Consider the following 25,434-nt stretch of genomic DNA (forward strand, 5'->3'; position numbering starts at 1 on the left):
AAAGTGACAATCTAAATATTAGGTTCATAATTCATGGCCCTATAGGTTTTCTCAAGGATTTAATAGCAGTAATAAAATATTGTTCACGTTCAAATCAAAGAGCACATTTACACAAATTCTAACGCTTGAAACGCTGCATCAACAGGGTATAGAAATCGAGCCAAACGGTCGAAATGGGTTGCTCGGTACAATTGTACGAGTTTTCTTAATAAATGGAGTGAAGATTTCTTGTTGCCGAATTTCTGATTTTTGTTTCAGGAATGGCGAACATATATGTATTTTTTCACAAGTTATCCACGTTATTAGTGATTTCTACGACTGATCCATATCAGTGACAAAAACCGAAGGCAGATCAACTTCTGAAGATCATTAATTGCATTCATTAAAAAAATAGATACATAAAAAAATTATTTAACTATCCGGGTTCTACACACGATTCACGGAGAAACAGAAAAAAATTAAGAATTTATGTTATTAAGTCATCAGAACAATTAGTGGGCATTTTTTTAGGTAGGGTAACATGGGGCAGCGAGCCCACTGCGGGTCACGGGCCCATATAGCGGGTTTCTCGCAAAATATGGCAGATATTGGTCCGTGTTCTCTCCCGCCTGTCGACAGTTTCACTGGGATGAAGTGTACGGATTTACGTTTTGCTAAATGTTTGCGTTATTAAGTTCTTTGCGAATAACTGTTTTAGTCCAGATAAAACTTTTTTTTGCCGCTAAATAATGTTTTTTCCATTACTATAGATGAAGCCTTTGAAATTACTGTGAATTATTTTTTCAAAGTAATATTTATAGGGATAATTTTGAGACCAAGTTTAGACTATTAGCTTTTAAAATAAAATGTTGACGCGATATAAATTGAAATGATAGCTAGTGGGGGCAACGGGCCCACGCGTGTCACGGGGCAAAGCGCCCATGGTGAAGTCTTGTGTTATACATCATTAGATTTGTCTCAATGACCTTTTCAAACTATAACTAGGTTTTTGAATTACAAATTACACTTCATATTGCATGATTTTTTTATTTGCCGCCTCAAGGCAGCAGGTTTAGTTTCTAGTTATGCGTATTTATGACCACTTTTCGAGTTATTGACTCTTGCCTTGCCAAAAGTCGATTTCAGTCAACACCAATGAGCCAAAAGTTGATGAGAGTTTTTATGGTGTTGGCTGAAATCACGATTAGGTACGAATTCTCTGCACATAATATCTGGATTATGGACGAAACTGGAACGAAGTTTTTTTTCTGATCAACTAAATATATTTTTTCTAGTCAAGGATACATTTTTTCATGTCAAGGACGAATTTTTTATCGCAAGGATATATTTTCAAGTCAAGGATATATATTTTTATGTCAATTAAATATTTTTTTTCACGTCAGTGATAGATTTTTTAAGCCAAGAGTATATTTTTTTCAAGTTAAGTATATGATTTTTTGAGTTGTTAATGAATGAGTGAATGTCATATTTTTATTGCATTTTCTTATTTTTAACTGTAAGGTGTTGTTTTATCATTTTTAGACGAAAAATATGCATTTGTGGTAAAGGGACCATGGGTGGACGCCTTGCCCCAAGCCCATGGGCCCATTGCCCCAGGGGTGGGGCAATGGGCCCATTTTGACACTTTTTACAAAATAGTGTTTCATTAAAAATTGAATGAACATATAGGCGTCTAATTCACATCATACATTCCTCATTAGTTGTACCTTTAAACAAAACAAAGAACCACCTCGTATCAATTGAAACTTCATCAAAAATTTAGTTTAAAAAAAGGGGGGGGGGCGCGCTGCCCCATGTTGCCCTACCAGGAAAATATCAATATCTAGCAATGATTGCAACTATTCCAAGAAGTAGAGGAGCGGAGAAGTAAGCACTGAATTGTCATGGGACGCCCTGTGTTTTCTGTGTTTTATTCAGATATTTTTTTCTTGCAAGTTGTGCCTTCAAACATGTGAAGTATAAATTTACATCACTATTTATGAATTGCTTCCAGACTTATTTTGGCCATTCCAAATAAATATAAACATTACAGAAAGTACATATAAACTAGTCAATATTTTTGTCCACCTATTCAATATGTTATGATTATAAAAAAAGTATTAGATGCCGAATTCTTCTCAATCTGCGGAACGAGGCAATTAAGACAAATATATCAACACGCAAACCCCAGAAAAAGCGAATTTCGGATTGGAATCGCAACGCTATCGACGCTTTTTATAGTAATTCTTTCATAACTTTCAACGCGTCTTACTCAGAAAAGTAATGCATTTCAGAAATATCAATTGTGTTGTGCTCATAAATAATATTCAGCGTTTTTCGATTCCTTCAAGTTGAGCTCCCTGGTTGGTGAAAAGTATGTCAATCAGTCGCTCGGACGCGTTATCATCAAGACATCGAATAAATGTACTCGCTAAATATTTTATGAAAGCGTAACGTTTGAAACCCAGTTAATCAGAATTTTTTATAACATTGTAAAAAATGTGTACCGATAGATCTGCCTTACTCTAGTAAGGATTATAACAATTTAGGCAACTGCAGCGCTCAGTACGTTACACTGGGGCTAGTATGCCGCTCCTGGTTTGATCGTTTAGTCACTTTAGTTGTGATCAACTGAAGGGTGTAGAATCCTGTCCTGTAGTCACCCAGATTTACGGCGATGATGTTTTCGGAGTTCTCTTGCCAAGTAGGTGCACTAGTATCAAAAGGTGCACTAGTATCAAAATTCATTTCCTTAAGGTTGCCTTAGTATTAATTAGGTTGGTGTTCATGGGTGAGCTGAAAATAACACATCTCACTTTGTCCTTTTAACACAAATTCTTGTTTTTGGGTTGCCTGCCGGAGACAAACACTGCTTAGCGTCGAACGGACTGGCGTAAACCGATCCTTCAGTAACAAAACTTTTAACAATTCTGGTCTGTCACATTATCGGCTGGAAGCCTTTCAGGTTAAATCATATCCTTTCAAAAAGACTAACAAGTTTTTAGCAAAAAAAAGCCTGTAATGGTATGGCCCAGAATCGTCCACACGACCCGCAATAACTTTACACATATTAGTAAGAGCGACAGAAGCGTTTCAGCAATCATTCTCCAAACCGTGACACCAACTAGCCGCCAGTATTTACGCTCTGCATCGAATCAGCCCTGGATCAAATGAACACGTACTCGTCGAAGGCTGGAAGTCATATCCGATCCGCGGTCTGGTGATGCAAGGCAGTTTTCATTTAACTCTAGAGGAAATTAAGCTGATTGATTGCATTGCGTTGTGCGCTGCTAACTCTTCTTGCACTGGTAAGGTTATGAAATTATGCATTATGTAATTATTATGTGCATTATGTAATTACACTCTAGGCCATTTACTTCTTAGTTTGATGGTGCAAAGCACATAACATTTCAAACAAAATGATGTTGCGGGCTGATTATTGACGATCGGCTCTTCCATGGCTGATTTGTGGCTTTACGAAAAGATGCTTGGCTTTCCAGTCAGGGCTGATTGGCGTTCAAAATTGGTGGTGCACGGTTTCTTTCTTATTGGTGTCCTGACTTTAATGACTTTATCGTTTTAAGAGGTATGTAAAAGCTTCATTTGAGAAGAATCGTAGCTACAAAGAACGACTTCAGGAAGTTCCCGAGCAGCATCTATGAAAAGAAGAATTTATATACAACATTAGTTTGAGAAAAAAATTGAGCTATTGAAACTTATATGTGTTCCATCAATAAGAAACATATCTGATTTGAGTGCGAATTTAAATTTGGCTAGTGGAAACGCATTATTGTTGCTTAGGATTATGACTCACATACTTCAACTTGAACGGCTAAAAAATTATACAGAAAAACTCACCACTAAATTGCGGGTGACCGGAATTAGTGTCTTCCGAAGACGAGTTATCTACAGTTTCTGTTACTTCAGCCCGGCGGCACGAAGAAGCCCCAGTCTCGGATTTGTTAGAATTGTCCACTCGGTCCGCAAGAACGGCAGCCCGCGTGGCCAGATGGTGAGTATGTCGTCCACTCAAGTTGACGCCAACGCCCCCGCCAAAAGTTCGAAGAGGTTTAGCCGCTCGCATTCCGTAGTCGTCAGCAGAAGCCACATCTGCTGTAATGCGGGCAATGTTGGATTGGATTAGTGATTGAAATATTTTCCCATGTAGGTCTCATAATTCTCAAAACCCTTGTTTTTCGAGGTAAATGTTTTTCAATATATTCAGTCGAAAAAAAAAACTAATAATCCTTTTACCTTCTAGCTAAGCACAATTATAATGCAATTTAAACCTAGATTATTGCCCAACAATTTCATTACTGAGAAGAAAACGATAAATTTCAAAGAGCAAGCTTTTCGTCTGCGGAAAACTACAGATTTGTTTGCTTGAAAAACATATATATCGATTTTGAGGGGCTTTATAATACCTTTCATCGTAGTGGAGTAATCACTTCTGAGGTTATTATGATGATCCCAAGGCTTTTCACTGCTATTTTCTATAGTTTCATAGTCATCCACTTGCAGAACTTCCATGAATTTATTTCTTCTCGATTCAGCCGGCCCGATTATTCCAGCACCGAGCAACTGGCCTTGTGATGAGCCTCGGAGAGAGGATAAAAAACTCGACGACGTGACTGGTGACTGACAGATTGAGTTCGGTCTTCTGGACTCGATCCAATTACGAGGTGTGTACAAATCTGACTCGAGGTCATTGACGTGTCGGCTGAGAATGTCCAGCTCCATATTATCTGGAGTTGATTGACACGGTTCGTTCCATGGTTTGATGCCGCTCAGTATAACTGAATCATTCTCGCTAGCCGTGAAGGGTGGGAAGCTAAGCCCCAGCTGGTTGAAAAGAAATGAACATTTGATGACGTGATTTCTGACTTGAAATTTGATACAATGCAACGTCCATAATTTGCGTAGAACCTGCAAACTGCCAGTCTTAGGGTACGCACACAGTGAAAGCAGGTTTGCCCGCGGGGGCAACCTGCTCCAACCAGCCACAAGAATGAACATAGGATAATAATGTAAGTGTTCACAGTGAAAACCTGTACGAATAGGCTTCTGTATGCTATGGTTTCAACCTGCCACAAGAATGAACATAGGATAATAATGTAAGTGTTCACAGTGAAAACCTGTACGAATAGGCTTCTGTATTCTATGGTTTCAGGCGCCAGCCTGAGCAGGTAACCAGCACGCTGGCAACCTGCTTTCACTGTGTGCGTACCCTATGAAATGTTAAAGCTTTCAAATGTGAACTGTTAATAAAACTAATCTGACTTCTGTCCTTTAATGCGAACACACTTCTCATTTAATGATAAAAATAAAGACTGAGTATGCTTGGGAACTTCGTTTGAGAAGGTGAACTGAAATACAAGGGAGATTGAAAACAAATTGGTTTGGAATAAGGGGTGGATCATTTTATAGTCTATGCCAAAACATGGATTTTTCAGTTTTATTTCTATGTGGCAAGGGAATTCTATTTTTGGGTGGTATGACCACCTGGAGCTTCAGATGAGATTACTCGATAAGATTACATATTGACCAGGAGGCATTTACACCAATTAAGTGATTACACAACTCACAGGGCAACAAGTCAATAGCTCAACGGCAGAAAATATGTTAAATAAAAAAATATATGGTGTGATAAGTTGTTACAGCTAAGTTCAAATCCAGTATCAAAGATCTTAGAACTGTGGTGATGCTTTTGAGATACTTTAAGTGTAAATAAATATATATTTAGCTTTACTGTAAGTAATAGTGTGTGTTACTGTAAGTAATTCGTGTCATTTAATTTTCAAATCTATTCATCAGTCCGATGATGGGTTATATTGGTAGCGTAGCATAATTACGGGCATTATTGCATGTGTGTACGAATGCCTATTTTGATAGCCTGTTGATTTTGCGAAATGGTCAAACTTGTATGAGAGGCCAAGTTTGGCTTTTCCGTGCGTTTTAATATTGTTCATGGAGCGAATGATTACCACAAAATTTTACCTGTTCTGTGTGATTGTGTAGTCTGAACAAAAAAGCAATACCGAAAGAGTTTAAAAACAAACAAAGAAAATTTATCATTCTTTCAATTTAAACGTTTCGGATAGAAGCTTCGTTCCATAGAAGCCGTTGGCGAGTGTGGGTCCAAGTCAAACCTTGATTTCTCGAACAATTTATCCATTGGAATGTGATGTTCGAATAAATTGTTTTAGAAATTAGGAAGATTTGGCAGTCCGAGCATTATTCGAAAAAATTTTCCATTACCTGTAATGCCATTAACCGACGTAATATACTAATCAATGAAACACAACGCAAATACAATAAATAACAAAGACAATAATGCGGAGCAAATTTGAAATTAATAATGTACGCGACAGGCAACTTACATTGCACATCGATAGTGGTTATGGAGAGTTCACGGGAAAGAAAGAATTACACGAAAGAGTTCAAACACAAATTGACAAATAAAAGTACGAAGTCACGTAAAAGAACTCCAAAGAATTGGAAACAAATTAAGACCAATAATGTTTGGAAATAAAAACTTGATTTCCTATTGTTTGAATGCGCGTGTGTCCATTTCATCTGGTGAATTATTGGCCAAACTTATTTTATTGAGCGACATGCTGACGTAATTGAGGTACAGAATTGAGCATGCATGTGATGAGTACGATTGACTACGTGACTGGTAATTGAATGGATTAGATATAAAAAGTTTGAGGAAATGAAGGTTTTCACAAACCTGATCAGCTTCGACGTTACATTTCTTGGAGGTTCTTGCAGGGAGCAAGTTAGTGGAGTTCAAGTCATTCTTCACTTGCTCAGATGTCGGGGGTCTGTTATTCTGTTGCTGGCGCTTTTTCCTCCGTTTTTTTCTCTGCCATGTGGCAAATACAAGAACCACGAGTAAGATAGTAAGGACAACAGTGAATAACGCTGCGACGTCTTTCACAGAGAAACTAAAAGGCATTTTATCGTCGTTGAAAATAGGTGTCGCACAGTGTTTCCCTTTGAATTGAGGTTTACAAAGACAACTGAAACCACCATGAAGATCTACGCACGAGCCACCGTTGAAACATGGTTGCACTGCGCATTCATCTAAGTCTTCTTCGCACTTTTCTCCGGTTAAGAGGTCACATCTGCACAATGGCCCATCTTCGCCATCTTCACAGCGACTTCCATTTTGACAGGGGTTTGAAAAACAATGAATTCCGTACTGGCACCTTTGGCCTGACAAGTTATTGGAGCAATTGCACTGAAATGTATCGCCGAGTGGAGAACAAATTCCACCGTTGAGACATGGATCTGAGAAGCAAGGATCTGCGTTATACTGACACTGTTCGCCATGGAAGGGAAGAGAACACGAGCACTTGTATTCGCCTGTACCGAGCTCCACACACGTGCCGCCATTGAAGCAAGGGTGTGAACTACATGGTCCTGGCTTCGGTAAGACACTATCGCACGAAAATTCTACACTGGCAAGTTTATTCAAGAAAGGGCGATTCTTTGCATTGGATTGGATAGTCGGAAGTAAATGTCCATTCAGCTTTATTTGATCAATGCATCCCAGGAAACCGTAGTCAACGCTCATTATTTTTTTGCGAACGTTTACCTGAGCACCAAAATATAAATGGCCTGACTTGAAGTTGAGCAAATCGTTTTCTCCGGGAGATACAGAGGAACTCTCATTGCCATCCACGGACAACACAGAGACGGTCCCCACTCGTGTCACGTTGATTAGATGCCACTGATTGTCATCAACTCTCACACTAGAAGAATCGATCATTCCTTCACCTGAACCACAATCCCATCGGTAGTGTACGAAACCATTAGAAAGTTCTAGAATACTAAAGTCTATACCTCCTTTAATATAACTTATTGTCCCTGAAGACTGTCTAGTTTTCAAAAATAAGCTCAATTGCATTGAGTATGCTAGCTTCGGATCTTCCATCACATACTGGACGTAGCTTTTACCACCAAAATGTAACGGAAGGACTGGATTGTGGCACAGTAAATCATTACACGACTCAACGTTTATCTGACACATATCGCCCGTGAAACCGCGGGGACAATGGCACTCGAAACTCTTGCCCTCTGTGTTAGTGGCCGAGCATTGCTGGTACTCACGACATGGCTTGTGTCCGCACGCGTTTAAAGTTTCCTGGCAAAATGCCCCGCCATATCCTTTGAAGCACTTGCAAATGGCTTGGTAGTCGAAAGACGGAGAGACGAGGCTCATGGAAACAGAATTTAAGGTTAAAACCGTTTCTTCACCCATTATAATTTCATTGTAACACTTGCCTTGATTATTACACTTGAACTTAGAGTTGCAAGGGGATTTCATGAGTTCGAAATGATCAAGAGAGAGTTCATTTATGATCAAGTTTCTTCGGGCATTTAACGCGTCGAGAATTTGCCTCCTCTCATAGAATTTATCCGTTTGCTTCTGAACAACGAAAAGAATTTCAGAAATACTGTTCTTTTTACTTTCAACTCCATTCTTCAATAACATTTTATCATCTCGTCCTACTTGCGAACTAATAAGTTGCACTCTATTCTCTTGTTCATTTAGTTCCGACGCTATTATTTTAACAAGAAAATTGTTAAACTTGGCCACAGACTCAGCTAGAGTCATTGGGCCTAACTTTAAAATAACGGCACTGTTGAGCATAGATTCGGTGATAATTGTAACAATTACTGTTATATCCCCAAATCTTGTAAACTTTCCGTCGGAGACCGACACGTTGATTTTGTACATCCCACCATCCAAATGTGACGTCACAACCAAAGTGCCATCCCGAGAGTCAACTTCAAAATACCCATAGCTGTTTCCGTGAATTGTAGATGAACTAAGCGAATATTGTAGAATGTCGTATGGGTCTCTGTCTGTAGCTCTTATTTTGCCAACAATGCCTCCCTTGTACGGAGAGGTGTAAGAGAAAATAGAAATTTTAAGAGGCTGGATAACGGGTGGATAATTAGATTCTTCAACTATAGAGATATTCACGAAGACATCGCTGTGCAGAGGAGGCGAACCGCTATCCCAAGCTCGCACTTTCAGCAGGAAAGAGTTTCCAACCTGCAAGAAAAAAATTGCACTATGGACTGGAAACGTTAAAAAGTCGGGATATACTAATAAATCATTCTAACTTCGAGGCGGGTTTCTACTTTATTAATTTCAATAATGTGAAATAACGATTATCATAAGGCTACATGTTCACTAGACAAGCCAAGATTCAACTCCCGTGATTATGAAGGTTCAAAATAATGTCATGACAATTGTGCAAGCTCCTTGACATGCGAAAATGTCCACTATACTTCTTTGTCACTGTATCAGCGTTCCTTCCTGGCCAAGACTTTTCGCAGAAATTTTTATTGAAATTTATTTCTCGATCTTATTCCTCCAAGTCTTATTATTTCCGTTAAAATTTCGATCAAGTTAGGACACAAGTTAGGAAGGGTTAATCTAGAGGTTTTGGCAAGGCTAGGAGAGGTCGAAACATCTAATACAAGGTTGAGAAATTCAAGATTAGTAGCGCAACAGTTCCACTCATAAATCCATAGTCAACTGAGTTGCAAGACCTTAAGATACAATAATATTGCCATCAATATTTTCGTTTCCAGTGGCAAACGGTTTGAAAGAGTTCATCGCGCTATTGAGTTCAGTGCGCTATATTGTGCGGTGATTGGTAATTTTTATCGCCGACAGAAGCGTTTGGATCAAAATAATAAAGGACATCCCTAATAGGCTTGCCTACCAAGTCACGTTGTTTTATGACGCTGAAAGCTGAAGCTGATTAAACATTCTATAACAAGGCGGAGTACAATGTAAAAATTTTTCAATTCATTATTTAACTTTGATATTCATTCTTATATGAAAACCTTTCTTATGTTTCAAAATAAAAAGAATTTCCAATCAAAAGGTTTCTAGAGTTGTCATGAAGTTATGGAAAATTGTTGGGAATTTTCTCACATCCATCCGTCCGTCCGACCGTCACGGACGGACGGACGGACATGACGAGCACAATAGCGCCTTTTTTCCATAAATGAGAAAATGTGCTTAAAAGAAGCGTTTCGCTTCAAGAACTTGAGCAAATTTACCATGAATTTTATTAAAGAAGAAGATTAACATAATCTGTAAACGGTGGTGCAAAGGCTTGAATTAAAGTAATTCATTGCGTGAATGTATTGTTTTCAATCACTCAATTCCAAATAGAATTCATGTATGAATGTTGACATCAACAAGACTGGTAATATTTCCCGCTATTTCAGGCAAAAACAACAATGTATCCGTCATCTGATATTGTGTGTATTTGAGTACCGCTATTTAATGTCGTTTTTGGTTCTAAACAGTTATTTCTAAAATTTATTTACAATTGTTTTGCATGCTGTATCTCTCATTTTTGCGAGCTTCCTTTTTTGCAAGTGAAAAATTATATCCTCAGAGCCCGTTCGAAATTAATCTCTGTCGGGATAAATTCAGTTAGATACTTGATGCATATGCTTTTGCGATATTTATAAATTATATTATTTGTGACCATCTGTGTAGTGATATAACTTAGGTTCAGCACCAATACCTCGTCTTATTTACGCTTATGATTTTTTAATTTCAGAGCCTCCTAGAGACATGTTTTGACCAAATTTCCGCCGTCAATTAGTTTTCATTATAATTTTATTGTATCAATCGTCAGCGTCTGAGATTGAATTGGTTTTATCTGGTCCCCTGTCCTAAAAATTTTTTATTATTGCAGCAAATTTTCTGCCATACCTTAATTTCTTGGCCAGTCCTTGCCAGCCCAATTGTTCCTTCCTGGTCAATGTTGAAAACAGATTTGTAGTCGCCCTCAGGAGCGCCAGTTGCAATTTCTTCTTGAATTTCAAAAGTGAATGGAGCACCATTATCGGCATCATCCTTGTCAGTGACGAGAAGGCGAGTAACAGGTGAGCCAATTACTTTATCAACCTGCAAATAAAATATAATGACACCCGATTGAATAGTTGAAATAATTGAAATATTCTAAAATAAAAATTTTACCCATATGTTCGGGGTTGAAATCAATCACCGTCATGGTTTGCATGATATAATTATTCGTATCATTAATGCAAGAGGAAGTAATTTAAATATAGAATAACTAATAATAATACTACACTTCATTATAACATTATTGCTCTCAATTAAGATGAGAAAGGCTGGGTAACTATTAAGCCTACATGATATAAAATTACCGTAACCGTTACCCGTAGTAAATTGAATTTTATTGGCCGAATATCGAGGTGAAGAGTTCGATGGGAACTTTATTAAAAATGTTTATATTTATCAAGCTCTTGTGCCAACGAATGTCTCCAAATGTTTTATTGAATTTCGTTCTCCCGCCAACTGTGTTTTAGAAGCAAAATAATATTGTAAGTGCGTTAAAAATCTTAGATCAGTTCGGTGTTTGTTATGTTTTATGGATTGAATGAGAGCTTTAGAAAAAAATTTGATTGAATGGAATTGGTGTCTGAATCTGCTATCAATTGATAATTTGTAGTTACTTCCTATTCTCCGAGGGTTTCGAATTCTAGACCTTAAATGTTGTACAGCATATATTGTTCGTCCTTCTTATTTAAATTATTAGCAAATGATATGTCGGGAAATATGTGGGAATATGAAGGGTATGATATGTCTGGATTAATCTGAATCAGTCATGCCTGTCATTGTTCGCATCTCATTCTTATATGTCCTTTTAATCAAGCGGGTTAAAAAATTATAGTGCGATAAGCTTGAATGAACAAATTTGTGACAAAAATAAAAACGACATTAATAACATATACGGGAGTGGTAAAGTAATCATTTACCTGCATTACAGTAGAATATAAGGCCTTCTCAAACACTGGTGGATTATCGTTTACATCCAGAACTTTTACAGAGACGGTAGCACTGGTGAAGAGAGCTGGTGTGCCGCTGTCGCTGGCTGTAATTTTCAATAAATATTCTGGTTCCTGCTCACGGGGGTTCAAAAATAATTCCCGGATAATAAATAATAATATAAATATATTATAATAATATTACAATAAATAAGCCCCGGATAATAAATAAGCCCCAGTCAAACTAACTAAACAATTTATACAAAAATAATTCATAAATTTTTAAAGAGTCCAGATGAACAGTATCGTTGTAACAACTTTTTTTTAGAAAACAAAGCTTAATGATATTGTGCATTGCATGCATCGATAGGACAAAGTATGGCATTTGTATGAAATTGCGTTCGAATTTCACTTATTTCGAAAATAAATTTTCTCAGTGTATTTTTAAAGCAATTTCTATCGTATATATAGTATGGTTATTCACGAAGTAGCACGCCAAGTCAATAATTATTTCAACGCTTGTGAAACTTATATTTTTACTGGCATTAGTTTTATTTTTTTATTCCGAACAAAATAAAATCTTCTCACCGTTTCTCTGTCAATTACTGAAGACAAACTAAGAGCCCCAGTTCTTGCGTTGAGGGAGAAACAGCCGTTATTGTCCCCGTCGGTGATGGCGTAGCGAACTCGGTTGTTCTGGTCGCTGTCTGCATCATGAGCAGATACCTGCTTAAGAGATATTAATTTGCACCCGAATTAAATATCGTTGATATGCTATCATCATTAGTATTAAAAGTAAGAGTCTCTCAGAAAAACAATGACACCATCGGCCTGGTCTTATTTCGGTGAAATTTCTGTAACTAACTAGCATAACTCTAGTAGATCTTGGTCATTACACTATTTAAATTTCTCGAGTCAAGATCTTTCTCAAAGATGTGCCTCCTCGGCGAAATAGGAAAAGATTCCGTCCTTGACAAAACTTCCCATGGGCGTCTAGCTCGTTGACCGAGCCATGATTTCGAGTAAAATTTGTATTTAATACGTTTAAATTTAATTCACATGAGCCTGAATGTGTGCTTAAACAACACGTTCATTGATAATTTGATTGATTTCATTATAATTTGCCAAGCGCTGATTTGGAAACCCCTATATAGGAAAAAATTTCGCTTGACGCCGCGAAATTGCAACATGTGAAACACAGTTCAGAGAAAGCTGGTGCTGTGGTAGCGTTTACCTTTAGAAATATCTCAATTTACATTACTTAAATTAAATAATTTGACTAGGTATTAGCAAAAATTTGAAAACTATTCATCGTGTGGGGAAATGTGTCTTGAACTATTCGCAAGTTGCCTCCGTACGAATTGTTGTTAATGGAAAGGACCTAACCAAATTCATGTTCATATTCTAATAGTTTCCTACATTTTTTATTGCTTTGCCGTAACATCGGCAAAGTGGAAGGGGAATGTTTACATGAATTAACTCACTTTGATTAGAATAGTGCCAAGGCTAGCATCCTCAGACACGGTAGCAAAGTAAGTTTCCTGTTCGAAGACGGGCGCGTTGTCGTTGACATCAAGTATAGTCACATTCAGTAGACATGTTGAAGATAAAGCAGGGTAACCGCCATCTGTGGCTAACACGGTAGCTAAAATTGCCTTCGTATTTTCGTAGTCCAGTGTTTTAGCGACGGTGATGGCTCCTGTTGAGAAAATTATATGTAACTAAACTTTCTGGTCATGCCAGTCGTTTAATAGTCATGTAGAGCAGACATACATATATATTAACGGAAAATGAAGGTAATTACCTATATCCTGAGCAACAATTTCAATCAATCGTCAGCTATGGAAAGATCGGGTTCCAAAGGCCGGACCCCCTGTGAATCAAGTCACGAAAAATTCAAGAATCGGCAACAGGCCATGGGCCTATTTCTTCAGTGCCGACACTTCTATTCTATTCTAACAGTGATTTGACCATACTTTTTATTACCCTGCCGCCGCCCAGAGCCGTCAATGAACTCTGGTCCTACAATCGAGTCACCTGTCGCAGGCCAACAATATAGCCTGCTGCTGACGGAATGGCATAATCCCTTCCTTCAATCAAGCAACTTCCAATAATTCTGACCTATCGCGTAATAGGCAGCAAGTCCTAATAACAAAGCAGGTCCAATGAATTAGCAGGGTCAGCCTCTAGTTAAAAAAACCGGTAATGGTGTGGCTCAGTCTTATCGTTTGAAATGAAGTCGTTTGGAATAATTTTACGCTAATCAGGCATAGTGTTTATTGACGTTCCAGCATTCACACACCCTTGCCGTCTGTATTCATCCTTTCCATTGAATCAGCCCTCGATCTAATCGTAAAAAATATGATGGATCTTGGCATCTAGTTTAATGATACGGAGCCATTTCCCAGATTTTTTAAGCTCATTGTGTAACGTAATTTGATGAAGTCACTGTTTTTCCAACGGAAACTTTTCATAATTTAGTTTTTTTTTGCGTTTTCGAAGAAGAACTGTCGAACCGGTTGGCATGGCAGGCTTTTCGATTCGCTGCCTCGTGGCAACAGGCAATTTTCATGGCTCATAAGAGCTACAATATAAGGATTGGTCGCATGCAGTACGCTGTAAACTGGGCAATATTTGAGAGCTAGTAAGACAATAAATTGATGTAACGTGCAGTGTTGGCCAGTCATTGCAGCGTGGGCTACTCGCTCCCGTATTGGTGAAAAGTTCGTAGTGTTCAAATGATAATCTTCGTAAACCTAAAATCACAAGCAATTCGATTACTCCTATGAAGTACTATACCGATAATCTAATTATGAACATGAGAAAAAATTTTGATAAGAGCAAGATGAATTCGTTGGTGGTAACGTATGTTCTCAAAATTTGGATGTGGATATTTCGGTTTCCGTGTGTGCGATCGCCTCGTGCTGCTCTCAAATTTGTTACCGAGAATTCGTACGTTCGAGCCTCGCAACTTTCTATGCCAGTGCTCCTATACTATGCTAGTGGCTATAAAAGAGCGATAGATCAAACAAACATAAGCACTTAGATCGCGCTAAGTGGAGTCTGACACTCGTCCATAAATTGATGGCAGGGTTAGATTTTTTAATTAGAAGTCCTGACTGCCTCCGAAATTGTTGAAGTCCTTTTTGCAGCTCAATTACTAGTCTAAATAGGACTATTTGTTGTTAATAGTCTAAATAGGACAACGTTGTTATTAAGGACATTTTTAGGATATTTTTATGTCAAAATATATAATCTGCTTAGTTGCTCATCATTCTAAATAATTTAAATCATTTTCATACCAGTTTTTTTATGCACGTGTAGGTGTTCCTCGCTGACTGACTGAAGACTGTAGGAAATATCTCCATTAACGCCGATGTCTTTGGACGTGGCCACAACCCTGGCGATTTCCGTGCCCAAAGCAGAGTTCTCAGCGACGTCGATGTGAAGAATTCGATGCAGAAACTCGGGTGGGTTATCATTCACATCTGAAGATGAGAAAAGGAAACGACCATCATTCTAGCACTTTCAAATGTAGTTTCCAGTAAATTAAAGTAATTGATCGAAAATGTTGAACAATGTATTAAAAATCCTTTAAAGCGATCTACAGAAGTAAATTCAAAGATAAGTTATAATCACAGTCAAAATTTGATTGGGCATAGCTGATTTTTAGATCCGTGCCGAATGCCTATCTAAAGAATGAGATATTACGGTAATAATACAAAATTGGAAACTGCCAAAGACATGCATATAGAACGATGAATTGGTAAAAAATTAAAGAGATGAGTGTAACACATTAGGATAAATGTTGCGTATGACATGTTCTCGCATATGGGTTTGATGGAAAATGTTCAAAATATGCAGCAGCTCATGAATAAAAATATTTCCTTAAAGATTCACTCTGAAAAATTTTGCATGAAAGATGATTTTGACTTCAGTTCAGTTTAAATTATCATTAATTAATGATCGTTTATAATTAATGCTAATGATTAATTAATTAATGTTTAATAATAATGTTTAATAATTAATAATTAATGTTTAATAATGCTAATATTAATTAATGAGTTTAAATGAGAGTGATTGATCTTGGGTGCGATCATAATGCGAGTAGCAACTCGACAGTGACTGTACGTCGTAGGAGAGATAAGATACATGACAGGGCAGATAAGATACATGACAGGAGAGATAAGATACATGACAGAAAAGATAAGATACATGGCAGGAGAGATAAGACACATGACAGGAGAGATAAGACACATGACAGGAGAGACAAGATACATGACATGAGAGATAAGACACATGACAAGAGAGATAAGACACATGACAGGAGAGATAAGATACATGACAGGAGAGATAAGATACATGACATGAGAGATAAGATGCGTGACAGGAGAAATAAGATACATGACAGGAGAGATAAGACACATGACAGGAGAGATAAGATACACTACGAGAGATAAGATACACGACAGGAGAGATAAGCTACATGACATGAGAGATAAGATACGTGACAGGAAAGATAAGATACATGACATCTCACCGACTACAGAGATAACAACTTTTGCCGAGGAAGACATTGGAGGATCGCCTTTGTCGTGCGCCCAAACGGTAATTGTGTATCTGTCTTGTCTCTCCCGGTCCAGTGGCATGTCCAGCTTAACAAGCCCCTGAGTAGGACTGATCGAGAATATTCTTTCGTCAGTTTCTTGAAGACTGTAGCCCACTTGCTTGTTCCGATCTGAAAATTTTTTATAGTAAAATTACAACAACGAAATGAAAAAAAAGGTTTCGTGTTCAGATATTTAATTCCAGTCTGGGTAATTGAACGTTTATAAAGACCCACAATGACATATGCTATCAAAAAGATTCAGTTATAGTAACTAAATCTCACGAGCGTCATATGATGGATGCCGAACTAAGTTATCTGTGTAATGCAAGAAGTTACTCCTCCATATTCAAACAGGTTAATCACAGAGGAAATAGGATCTGGAAAACTGAATTGATTTGCTTATTAGAGTATTAGTAAGGGTTTTAAATTTAAAATGAACAGAACAATTTTACACGCATACTCTCGACAGGATTAATGAGAGACAGAATAGATGAGAATGGCACTGGCTAGTCGCTAGAGCATTAGGAAAACTTTTTAAATCTTTTTGGGATCTTGGGTATCATTCTGGACGTGCAAGCACCTACATTCATTTTCTCGAAATACTGGTGGAGTAAAATAGTTGAATCTCTCATACGTATTTGTACACTCTAGTACGTATGTACAGTACGTATTTGTAGTACGTACGTATTACCGTATTATTATTACCGTAGTAGTACGTATTTATACACTCTTGTACACGTATTTGTACACTCTACACTCTCTAAACTTTCATAAGGTTCATCAAGATAGATGTTTGCTTCAAAAAGTTTTCAATGTTTTTTTTCTTTTGAAAAAGTTTACCAATTACTTAATTTGAAAGATATTTTTGATAATTAAATCGTAAATCACATTTTGATTTGATAAAAATTCCGCTTTTTCAGCGAAAAAATAATTGATACGATTTAAAGTCCTGAAAAATTCATACAAGGAAAAAGAAGTTTCAAAATTTGAGTGATTCTCAAATAACAAGCTTTTAATTGGCGAGTGATTATTTTATTAGGCAAGCGAAGTTGTTTAATTTATTTGAAACCAAAAGTTTCTGTGAATGAATTACATCAGGGCCTATACTTTCAAAAAAAGTTAAGAGATCGTAAGTTCATCAGCCAATCATTGACAGCCTTTCAAGCAAAATCCACCAATCATAAGTAAGAAAATAGAGCGTAAGTACTAACGTTCACTTAGCGAGTTTCGAAAGTATGACCCCAGGGCTCTAAATGTTAATCTAAGACTTATAAGGCACTGAACATTATAGGCATTAGCACGAAAGACTCACACACATTCAATTTTAGCATTTTTCTACTAGGCCGCACATTCACTGAACGTTAATGTAATTCCTCTTGCTCTCTAACAAAACTTTTACCTAAGTCAGGGTCTCTTGCGATGACCCTGGCAATGGCGCCGTGGAGAGGGAAGTCTTCAGGTATATTCAGGGAGTATTGGTGTAGTTGGAACTCTGGCGGGTTGTCGTTCACGTCTGTGATGAAGATGTGAACCTCCACTGAACATTGCCACTCGTGTTGCTCCCAGTCTGACGCAATGGACTGTGTTGCATAAGAATTGGAAAAACCTCAGTGTTTTGCAACTTGCAAAAGTTACATGCAACCAAAAAAATTGCAAGTAACCTGCAAAAGTTACTTGCAAAGTTACAAAAGTTACTTGCAACCAAAACGGCTGCTATCCAAGATTTTTTTATTTATGGCTTTGATATCAACTGCATTCATTATAATGCATCATTGGGATGGTAGACGGTTCATTTTTCAATGATAGAAGATGTGCTGTTAGGGTAAAGATTTGTGAACAACAATTAAAGAATCTAAGAAGAGAATAGATCAGTCGTCGTTTCCACGGTCCTATATGAGGGTTGGGTTCGAGTTCAAGTGCTTCAAGTTACAGCCTCTTCGTCATTATTAGTCATAAACTTCCATAATTTCATGAACTCTGCACCTCAGGTTAAAATAAGAGTTGGTTGCTAACAGCGAACAGCCGATGAGAGAATGAAGATTTTCACTCCTTCATAATTGACTTTAAGTGTTTGTATTGATACAGAGAAATGTACAGCCCCAAGAGTGGTGAGAGCTATGCTACAAATTGTTAAATAAACAAATTTAATACAACATTAACAGATTTTTATGATTAAAATTAGGAACACTATCAATTAATTCTAATATAATAAAACTCAGTCGGTAAACGGCATCAATGACTAAATTTTGGGGCGTGTAATGATGGAAGAACATATGTGAATGAATAATTTCCAGAAAATTAATTCGATCAAGTTTCCTAAATTTACTCACCAAAAAATGGTATTCATCTTGAGATTCACGATCCAGTAGGTTAGCTGTCACAATCTGACCGGTGTGCTCGTCAATAGAGAAATGCAATGAACCCTCACCGGCGAGAGAAAATCTGAAAAAATTTTAAGAAAAATTATACCTTGAATAAAGTTAGTTTTATCTTCTATGTTTGCACATACCATGGCTGAGCTCTATGGATTGCGCAGCCATATAATTTTCTTTTCCCGCACAGCTATTTTCCAGGTATATTTGAATGAATGCTGTCAAAACAATAGGAACTCGTTTGGCACTTCTGTCTTTGTAGTGGTGATGGTACAATGTTATATGAACGTATTTCCGACTAATTAACTTATATTAAAGAAAAATTTAGCTGGGAGGGGATTCTTCAACATATAATTCACAGTTGAACTTGAAGCAAGGTCCAATCAGTGTACGAGGTTTTTTTTTTCGTGTATAATAATGTATACGAGTAGAATTCTACGGATTTGTTAACATTTTTGAACTATAATCATGAAAATGATACTGCATGCATTCATTTAGATTCCGTTGCAACCTATTTATTTGTTGATATTAACTATTAGTTATTTTCCTTACATGAATTTCAGTCTAACTGCCATAGCCTTATCCACTAAATAAAACACTTACAACTATGCGTTTCAATGAGTATTTCAATGAGTATTTTTGAGAGAAATTAATTGATTTCGGTCCATGAAACGCTTCACTTGGCTGACCAATATGGTCTTCTTTTTTCTGTTCAAATGAAATCCAGGCTTAGCAATGCTGATTTTTTTTTCAATCAATTCGAAAATTTGAAATAACCAGCGTTTTATTCCAACGTCTAACACTTAAACTGAATTCAAAAGAAATCGTAGATCCACGCTTTCTTCTGTGGTGTTGATATTGCTCATTTGTGCTTGAAGTATCATTTAAATAACTTGTAACATAACATTGACATATTTCAGAAAATGTTTGGTCATTAGAAAGGTACTGATTTTAAATTTTTGTCTAGCGTTTTCGGTCGATGCTGAAGGATAATTCCTTTTCTGTATGGCAGAGGATATAGTTGATGTTCAAAGAAATGGATTAAAATATTAAAGCAGACCAGATGAATTTGTGAGAACTTTTCGATAATCGAGTTTGCATCCAACATTCACGTCACCTGGTACGGCTGTAGAGGGCCGTGTCGGTGTCCCAGGCCGCTACGGTCGTGACATAAGTTCCTATTGCTGCGTCTTCTGAGATGTTTTGGTGCAAGACGCGTTCAACGCAAACTGGGCCGTTATCTGATAACAATAAATCGTTTAGGATCATCGCTTTCATTTTAGAAAAGTGACTTTATTAATGCCTTTAATTACATTCTGATTAGGCCTCCTCTTAATCCTTTCCATCAGAGAATCGATCCAATGAGTAAGCGACTTTATTCTACAGCACAGATGAACGATGAGTGAATTATTATCACTAACCAATTTAATGATTTAGTTTAAATCTAAGTGGCAAACCAATGGGCTGTTACGAGTGCTAGTAATCAAAAGTTCATGGGAAAATATACAAAATTAGTAATCACTATTGTGAAAAAATATTTAGTTGTTTTAAATAGAGTTAGTGTTGTGATTATTGTGAATAACTCACCATTGATATCAAGTACATCGATGCTAACGGTTGTGTTCGCTGTGAATCTGCCGTCTGTCGCCGAAACGTGCAAAATGAACTGATCTTGATTCTCCCGGTCCAGTAATCGAGCAACGATGACCTGTAATCCATATATCAGCAGATCAAATTCACTAAGCTAATTTTTTAAAATTTAGACCGTGATGTTGATCAAATACTTGACTGCATAGTGCAGACCACTTATTTTTTTTAGTTTTTAAATAGTGTCGACATCACATATGCCACTCAGTTAGATTTCCCCTGTAGCCGAAGTAATGTTAAAGAATGATAAACTTGGCACCGATTTGTAAGATTCAGGAAGCATCGATTTATGTTTTTGATTCTGGTCTGCTGTTGAATTAAAAAGCGTTATTAAATAACCATATGATATTTGAACGCGAGCCTTGTTAGTTGCTATTTCGGGTAATCTTGCCGCTACTAATTAACAAATTAATCTTGTTTTGCTTGAAATACGACATTAAATGTAAACTAGGTATATATTTAATTAAGACGATCGAATTACATAATTGTGGGTATAGCAATAAAGAATAGTTCGTTACGAGACCATTTTGCCAGCCACGATTCCTCTCAACTTAACTAAGTGAATGGGGAAATCTGGTAGAGGCAATCATCTTAGCCGACAAGTTTGCTCCAGAGTCAATTAACTGTTAGGTCAATATTTGGTCAAAATCTAGTTCAAAATTTGTTTGTATCAACCATTGAATGAGAGTTGAATTCCGAGAACAGTTGCATGAGATCTGCATTTACCAAGCGCACAGGCCAAATACAAACGGTTTTAAAAACGGCTATAAAAAAATTGTAACATGGCTACTAATTAAACTCTTAAATTTGTTTTAGTAGCTTAGCGTCATTGAGAATATTGTCTCTGCTATCTGTTCAAAATAGAATCAGATGCCAAGTCTCGCCGATGGAGTTGTGCGATTCCACCAATGATCGAGCACGGTTCTTACGTTCCATTAATTGTATTAATTGAACAGAACAAAGCACTCGCCTCTCCAGTGGGTTTAATTAAAAAATTGGCGCCAGGGTCTCCTGCGGTGATGAAGAAATTTGTATTTGATTGCTTCTCATCGGCGTCAGACATCGAGAGGGTTAGGATCGAGAAGCCGAGAGGAGCTCCTTCGGAAACTGTCCAGAAACAAGGAATGCATTAACGAGTGCAAACGTTATGAATATCTAGCGCAAGGGCCTTTAGCAGATTTACCTTTTACATTAATATCAGTGAAGAAATTATCAAGGAAACATGCATTTGATAGTTCTTCATCAAGAATAATATCTGATTTTGCTGTTTCAACGGTAAGGTCTTAACTCAATAGTTTATATTCAGCTTCTAAATTCCAGTACATGTTACCTGACGCTCGATAAAAGTCTTCATTAAAGATGGGTGGATTATCATTCACGTCTGTAACCAAAATTTGCACAGAAGCTGAACTTGATTGAGGTTCAAGTCCTGCATCGGAAACGATCACAGTAAACTTATACTGCTGAACAGACTCCCTGTCCAACGGGGAGATAAGAATCAGGGCACCGGACGTAGGAGACACTTGAAACATCTCTCGGACATCTGATGTGGTGTCATCTGCGAAGCCGTATTGGATCTGAAAAGGAAGAAATCTATAATTACGCTTCCTTGCTCAAAAAATTGTGAAAAAATCTTTAGAAAAACGCTATTTTGTTTTCTAATCCAAAATCTTTTAATCATGTTTTTGGTCATAATATGATAAATGACGCCGAATGCAGGAGCTAATGAAGTTATATAAGCATGACACAGTGAGGTAACTGCATTTTGTTCAAACTATAATTAGTGGGATCGATTATATAATATTATAAAATTATCGATTATAAATTAATAATATTAATATTAATAATTTTATAATAATCGATTCATATTATTACTATATACATGTATATTATTATAATTATTACTGGTCACAGCAAAAATTATTGTTCATACTATAATGCATTTTCAATTTCGACGAATTTCGATTCCAAGTTAATATCCAATATTCTTCACAAGAGGCGTGATGGATTAGGTGTTACAGGCTCCCACGGGAATGAGCAAGTTAACAATTATCTTTGTCGAAGTAGCATTTAGATTGACTAAGTAAAAAAATTAGTCTCTATGTTATAATAAATGTATGTTACTTATAGCTACATGGGAAAGAAGGCGTGGTAAACAGTGGACACATTTTTGGAATATTCATCACCTCTACATTCTCCTGTAAGTTGCGCAAAAATTTAACGCATCGGATACGAACTAAAAAAAATCTGATATTACTCTACCAATAAGAGAGTAACAACATAACAAGGTCCCAATAGTATAACTGAAGTTTCATGGCACCTGCGCATTGACGCCCGCGTCTGGGTCAGAGGCGCTGAACAACAGGACTGTGCTACCCACGTCGGTGTTCTCAGGGAGACTTGAGGAGTACGACGAGGAGCAAAAACGAGGAGCGTTGTCATTTGCGTCCAAGACCTGCATATAATTCAAATAAATTAATAACACTTATACAGCTAGATAAGTCTAGTAAAACACGCATAGGAATTTGGAAAAATAGTTGATTTGAGGTCATATTTCAAGTGCAGGCATCATGCAATATAGCAACACATGAATATGGAGCAAATTTCTATTTTCATGCATTATTTTGTCCACTTTCTTTAGTTTTAACTTAAAAACGACACACTGTAGATCATGCCGATGAAAACAGTCACATTTATTGCAGCAATCTAGAAGTTAAAAAATTAACTAACGCGCGTATAATAAAGCTTGATTACCTAAGTCAGACAAATTAAATTACAAATAATGAAATAAAAGACAAAATAAAAAGCATTGTACAGATTAAAAGACCAAATATGTCGGAACAAATTGTCAACTTGAAAACACACATGCCAGTTGCGTTTTTCGAGGCGTAATGTGAATATTGATTTACGCTTTGTTCAGATTATTTCAATCAGCAGGGGTTAAGATTGTTCTGATAATCCAACAGATATTTCAAAGAATTATAAGACACTCACAATGACAGAGAGCGTCATGTAATCCAACGCGGGTGGTTCCGTTAATGTGCTATTCATCACATTAATTGTATATAGTGGACGAATTTCCCTATCCAGAGGTTTCTGAAGAATCACGTGTCCTGAAGGAGTAATAGCAAAGTGTTGCTGCTGCTCAGCATCAGCAGAGGTGGCACCTGCCGAAAAGAAATTACGTCAAAAATATAATACTTTGTAGTGTTATGATCTTATAAATAACTGCGACCGATGCGGGACAGGCGACAGAAAGCCGTTGCATTTTCTACCACAAGGAGAGGACTCAACGCGCCGGTTGTTGTGCGAGAACATTTTCATCTAAACTTAATTCCAACATTTCTATAGGTCAACTTTATTGTAGGAAAGACTACAGTGCTACAGAAATTAAGAATCGAAAGTAGAAGCACGCGATCGAGAAGATTTTGCTTGAGCGTCCACTGCTCTCACAGGGCTTGCCTGCACACGCATGGTCAGGAGTGAATGATACCTCTCACTCTTTTACCATCGATCACATCATAGCCAGGTAACCTTCCCTTCCTCTAACTGCGGAGGATATGAGCGGGGGTGTTTTTTTTATCACATTGGCAGGCTCGGCCAGAGCTGCCCCGGATGCGGGGATGGGCCCAATACGTACCGCTCAGTGGCCGCCAGAGTCGGGACCAGACTCTCGTAGCTGTCTGACTTGGAGGCGAAAAGTTGACCAAAAAGCGGACATAGAGAAGCTGATTTACGTGCTCCCCGAGTCCTATGCGTTACCTATTTCAGAGTCGGGTCCGCTTCTGAATTTCGTTTGGGAATGGGGTCTGCTAGAATGGTATTGCAGTGCTTTTGTTTTATATCTATGTGCGCAATAAATCTTATACACAAGCAGTGAGTCACGCTCAAAGCTCACACAGGCTCTTAAACACGCACACACACCTCACCCACGCTTACGCAGCATCCCTTATGAGGTAAAAACATTTAATCTGAAACCAAATGTTGTTATTCAGCATTGAATTATTTCTCGTCCGATTTTAAAAATCTTGCTCTTGGCACATTTATTTAACCATTGGTAGTTCCAACACATACACAAAGCGTTACATGCGTGCCCGACGCATTAATTTCAATTGAACCCGAATGCGCGGTGGGTCTGGCATATACGCAAGCATGTGCATGAAGTGGTAGGATTCTTTTAGAGAAACATGCACTCTCTTTGCTGCGGCGCATTGTAGTCAAGGCACGGCAAACTTGCATCGTCAAGCAAACTGTAAGATGATTACAGTGTTTGGAATGGACGAAATCAGGAGCACGAGGGTTACAACGGAGGATTACAAGGCAAAAATGAGAGATGCAACCTACGATATTCCCGAAATTCACAAAATCATTCAAAAAAACATGTGTGGTAACTGAATTTATGACGAAACGGTCTGCGTCCTCACAAAAATTCAACGTCTGGCTAACGTACGTATCGGAGGATCTTTCTTGTGGTTACACGGCTTCCACAGTGAAGGTTGCTCTATAGTGACCCGAACTGTTTTTTACCAGTAAACATTATTCTATTGTTTTCTCCCAGAATAGTTGCGAAAAACGAGTATTCAACGTAACAACTTGAGCGTTGGTCTACCTAACGTAAAAACGCCCGGCAATATTTATTCTAGATTCCGGTACTGGTTACAGTGAAAACTGAATAAAAATCAGATTGAATGATAAATTTAAATGCTTTTTGTTCATAATTAAATTTTTTTGAAACAGTAATCAGTTCTGAGGCTTGCTGTTTTTCGAATGGTATGTGCTAGGCAGCTTTAAAATTATCATTATTATTTTTTTAACTACGCATAAGATGGACCATGAAGGGCATATTACAGAACAATACGTGCCTATTTCAGCTAGGGTGCTGTCATCGTTTATGCCACGAGAACCCGTCAGGTAGCTGTCCGTGATCGAGTATTTCACCAATAGAGGCCCGCTCACCCAGAGCGACGTCACAACGGTTCCTGGAACAAG

At 37.5% G+C, this 25,434-nt stretch overlaps 1 protein-coding gene across 1 annotated transcript in view; it reads right to left on the bottom strand.

The window, feature by feature from the left end:
* Positions 1-1,813: 1,813 nt before the first annotated feature.
* Positions 1,814-25,434, bottom strand: part of LOC108673993 (fat-like cadherin-related tumor suppressor homolog) — a 60,227-nt gene continuing 36,606 nt past the window's right edge. Inside the window, exons 30-48 of the mRNA XM_047883419.1 lie at positions 25,308-25,424; positions 23,554-23,612; positions 22,766-22,900; positions 21,776-22,022; positions 21,416-21,552; positions 20,386-20,506; positions 19,916-20,039; positions 18,757-18,868; positions 17,826-18,006; positions 16,358-16,555; positions 15,120-15,305; positions 13,302-13,516; positions 12,406-12,543; positions 11,809-11,952; positions 10,739-10,933; positions 6,713-9,049; positions 4,404-4,821; positions 3,838-4,092; positions 1,814-3,635 (exon numbers count right to left, since the gene is read on the bottom strand). Coding sequence (XP_047739375.1) covers positions 3,559-3,635; positions 3,838-4,092; positions 4,404-4,821; positions 6,713-9,049; positions 10,739-10,933; positions 11,809-11,952; positions 12,406-12,543; positions 13,302-13,516; positions 15,120-15,305; positions 16,358-16,555; positions 17,826-18,006; positions 18,757-18,868; positions 19,916-20,039; positions 20,386-20,506; positions 21,416-21,552; positions 21,776-22,022; positions 22,766-22,900; positions 23,554-23,612; positions 25,308-25,424 — 5,396 coding nt within the window. The 3' untranslated portion in view covers positions 1,814-3,558. The remainder of the gene's footprint in view (positions 3,636-3,837; positions 4,093-4,403; positions 4,822-6,712; positions 9,050-10,738; positions 10,934-11,808; positions 11,953-12,405; positions 12,544-13,301; positions 13,517-15,119; positions 15,306-16,357; positions 16,556-17,825; positions 18,007-18,756; positions 18,869-19,915; positions 20,040-20,385; positions 20,507-21,415; positions 21,553-21,775; positions 22,023-22,765; positions 22,901-23,553; positions 23,613-25,307; positions 25,425-25,434) is intronic.

This window comes from Hyalella azteca, unplaced genomic scaffold, assembly GCF_000764305.2.
Source record: "Hyalella azteca isolate HAZT.00-mixed unplaced genomic scaffold, Hazt_2.0.2 contig12830, whole genome shotgun sequence".
Lineage (NCBI taxonomy): Eukaryota > Metazoa > Arthropoda > Malacostraca > Amphipoda > Hyalellidae > Hyalella > Hyalella azteca.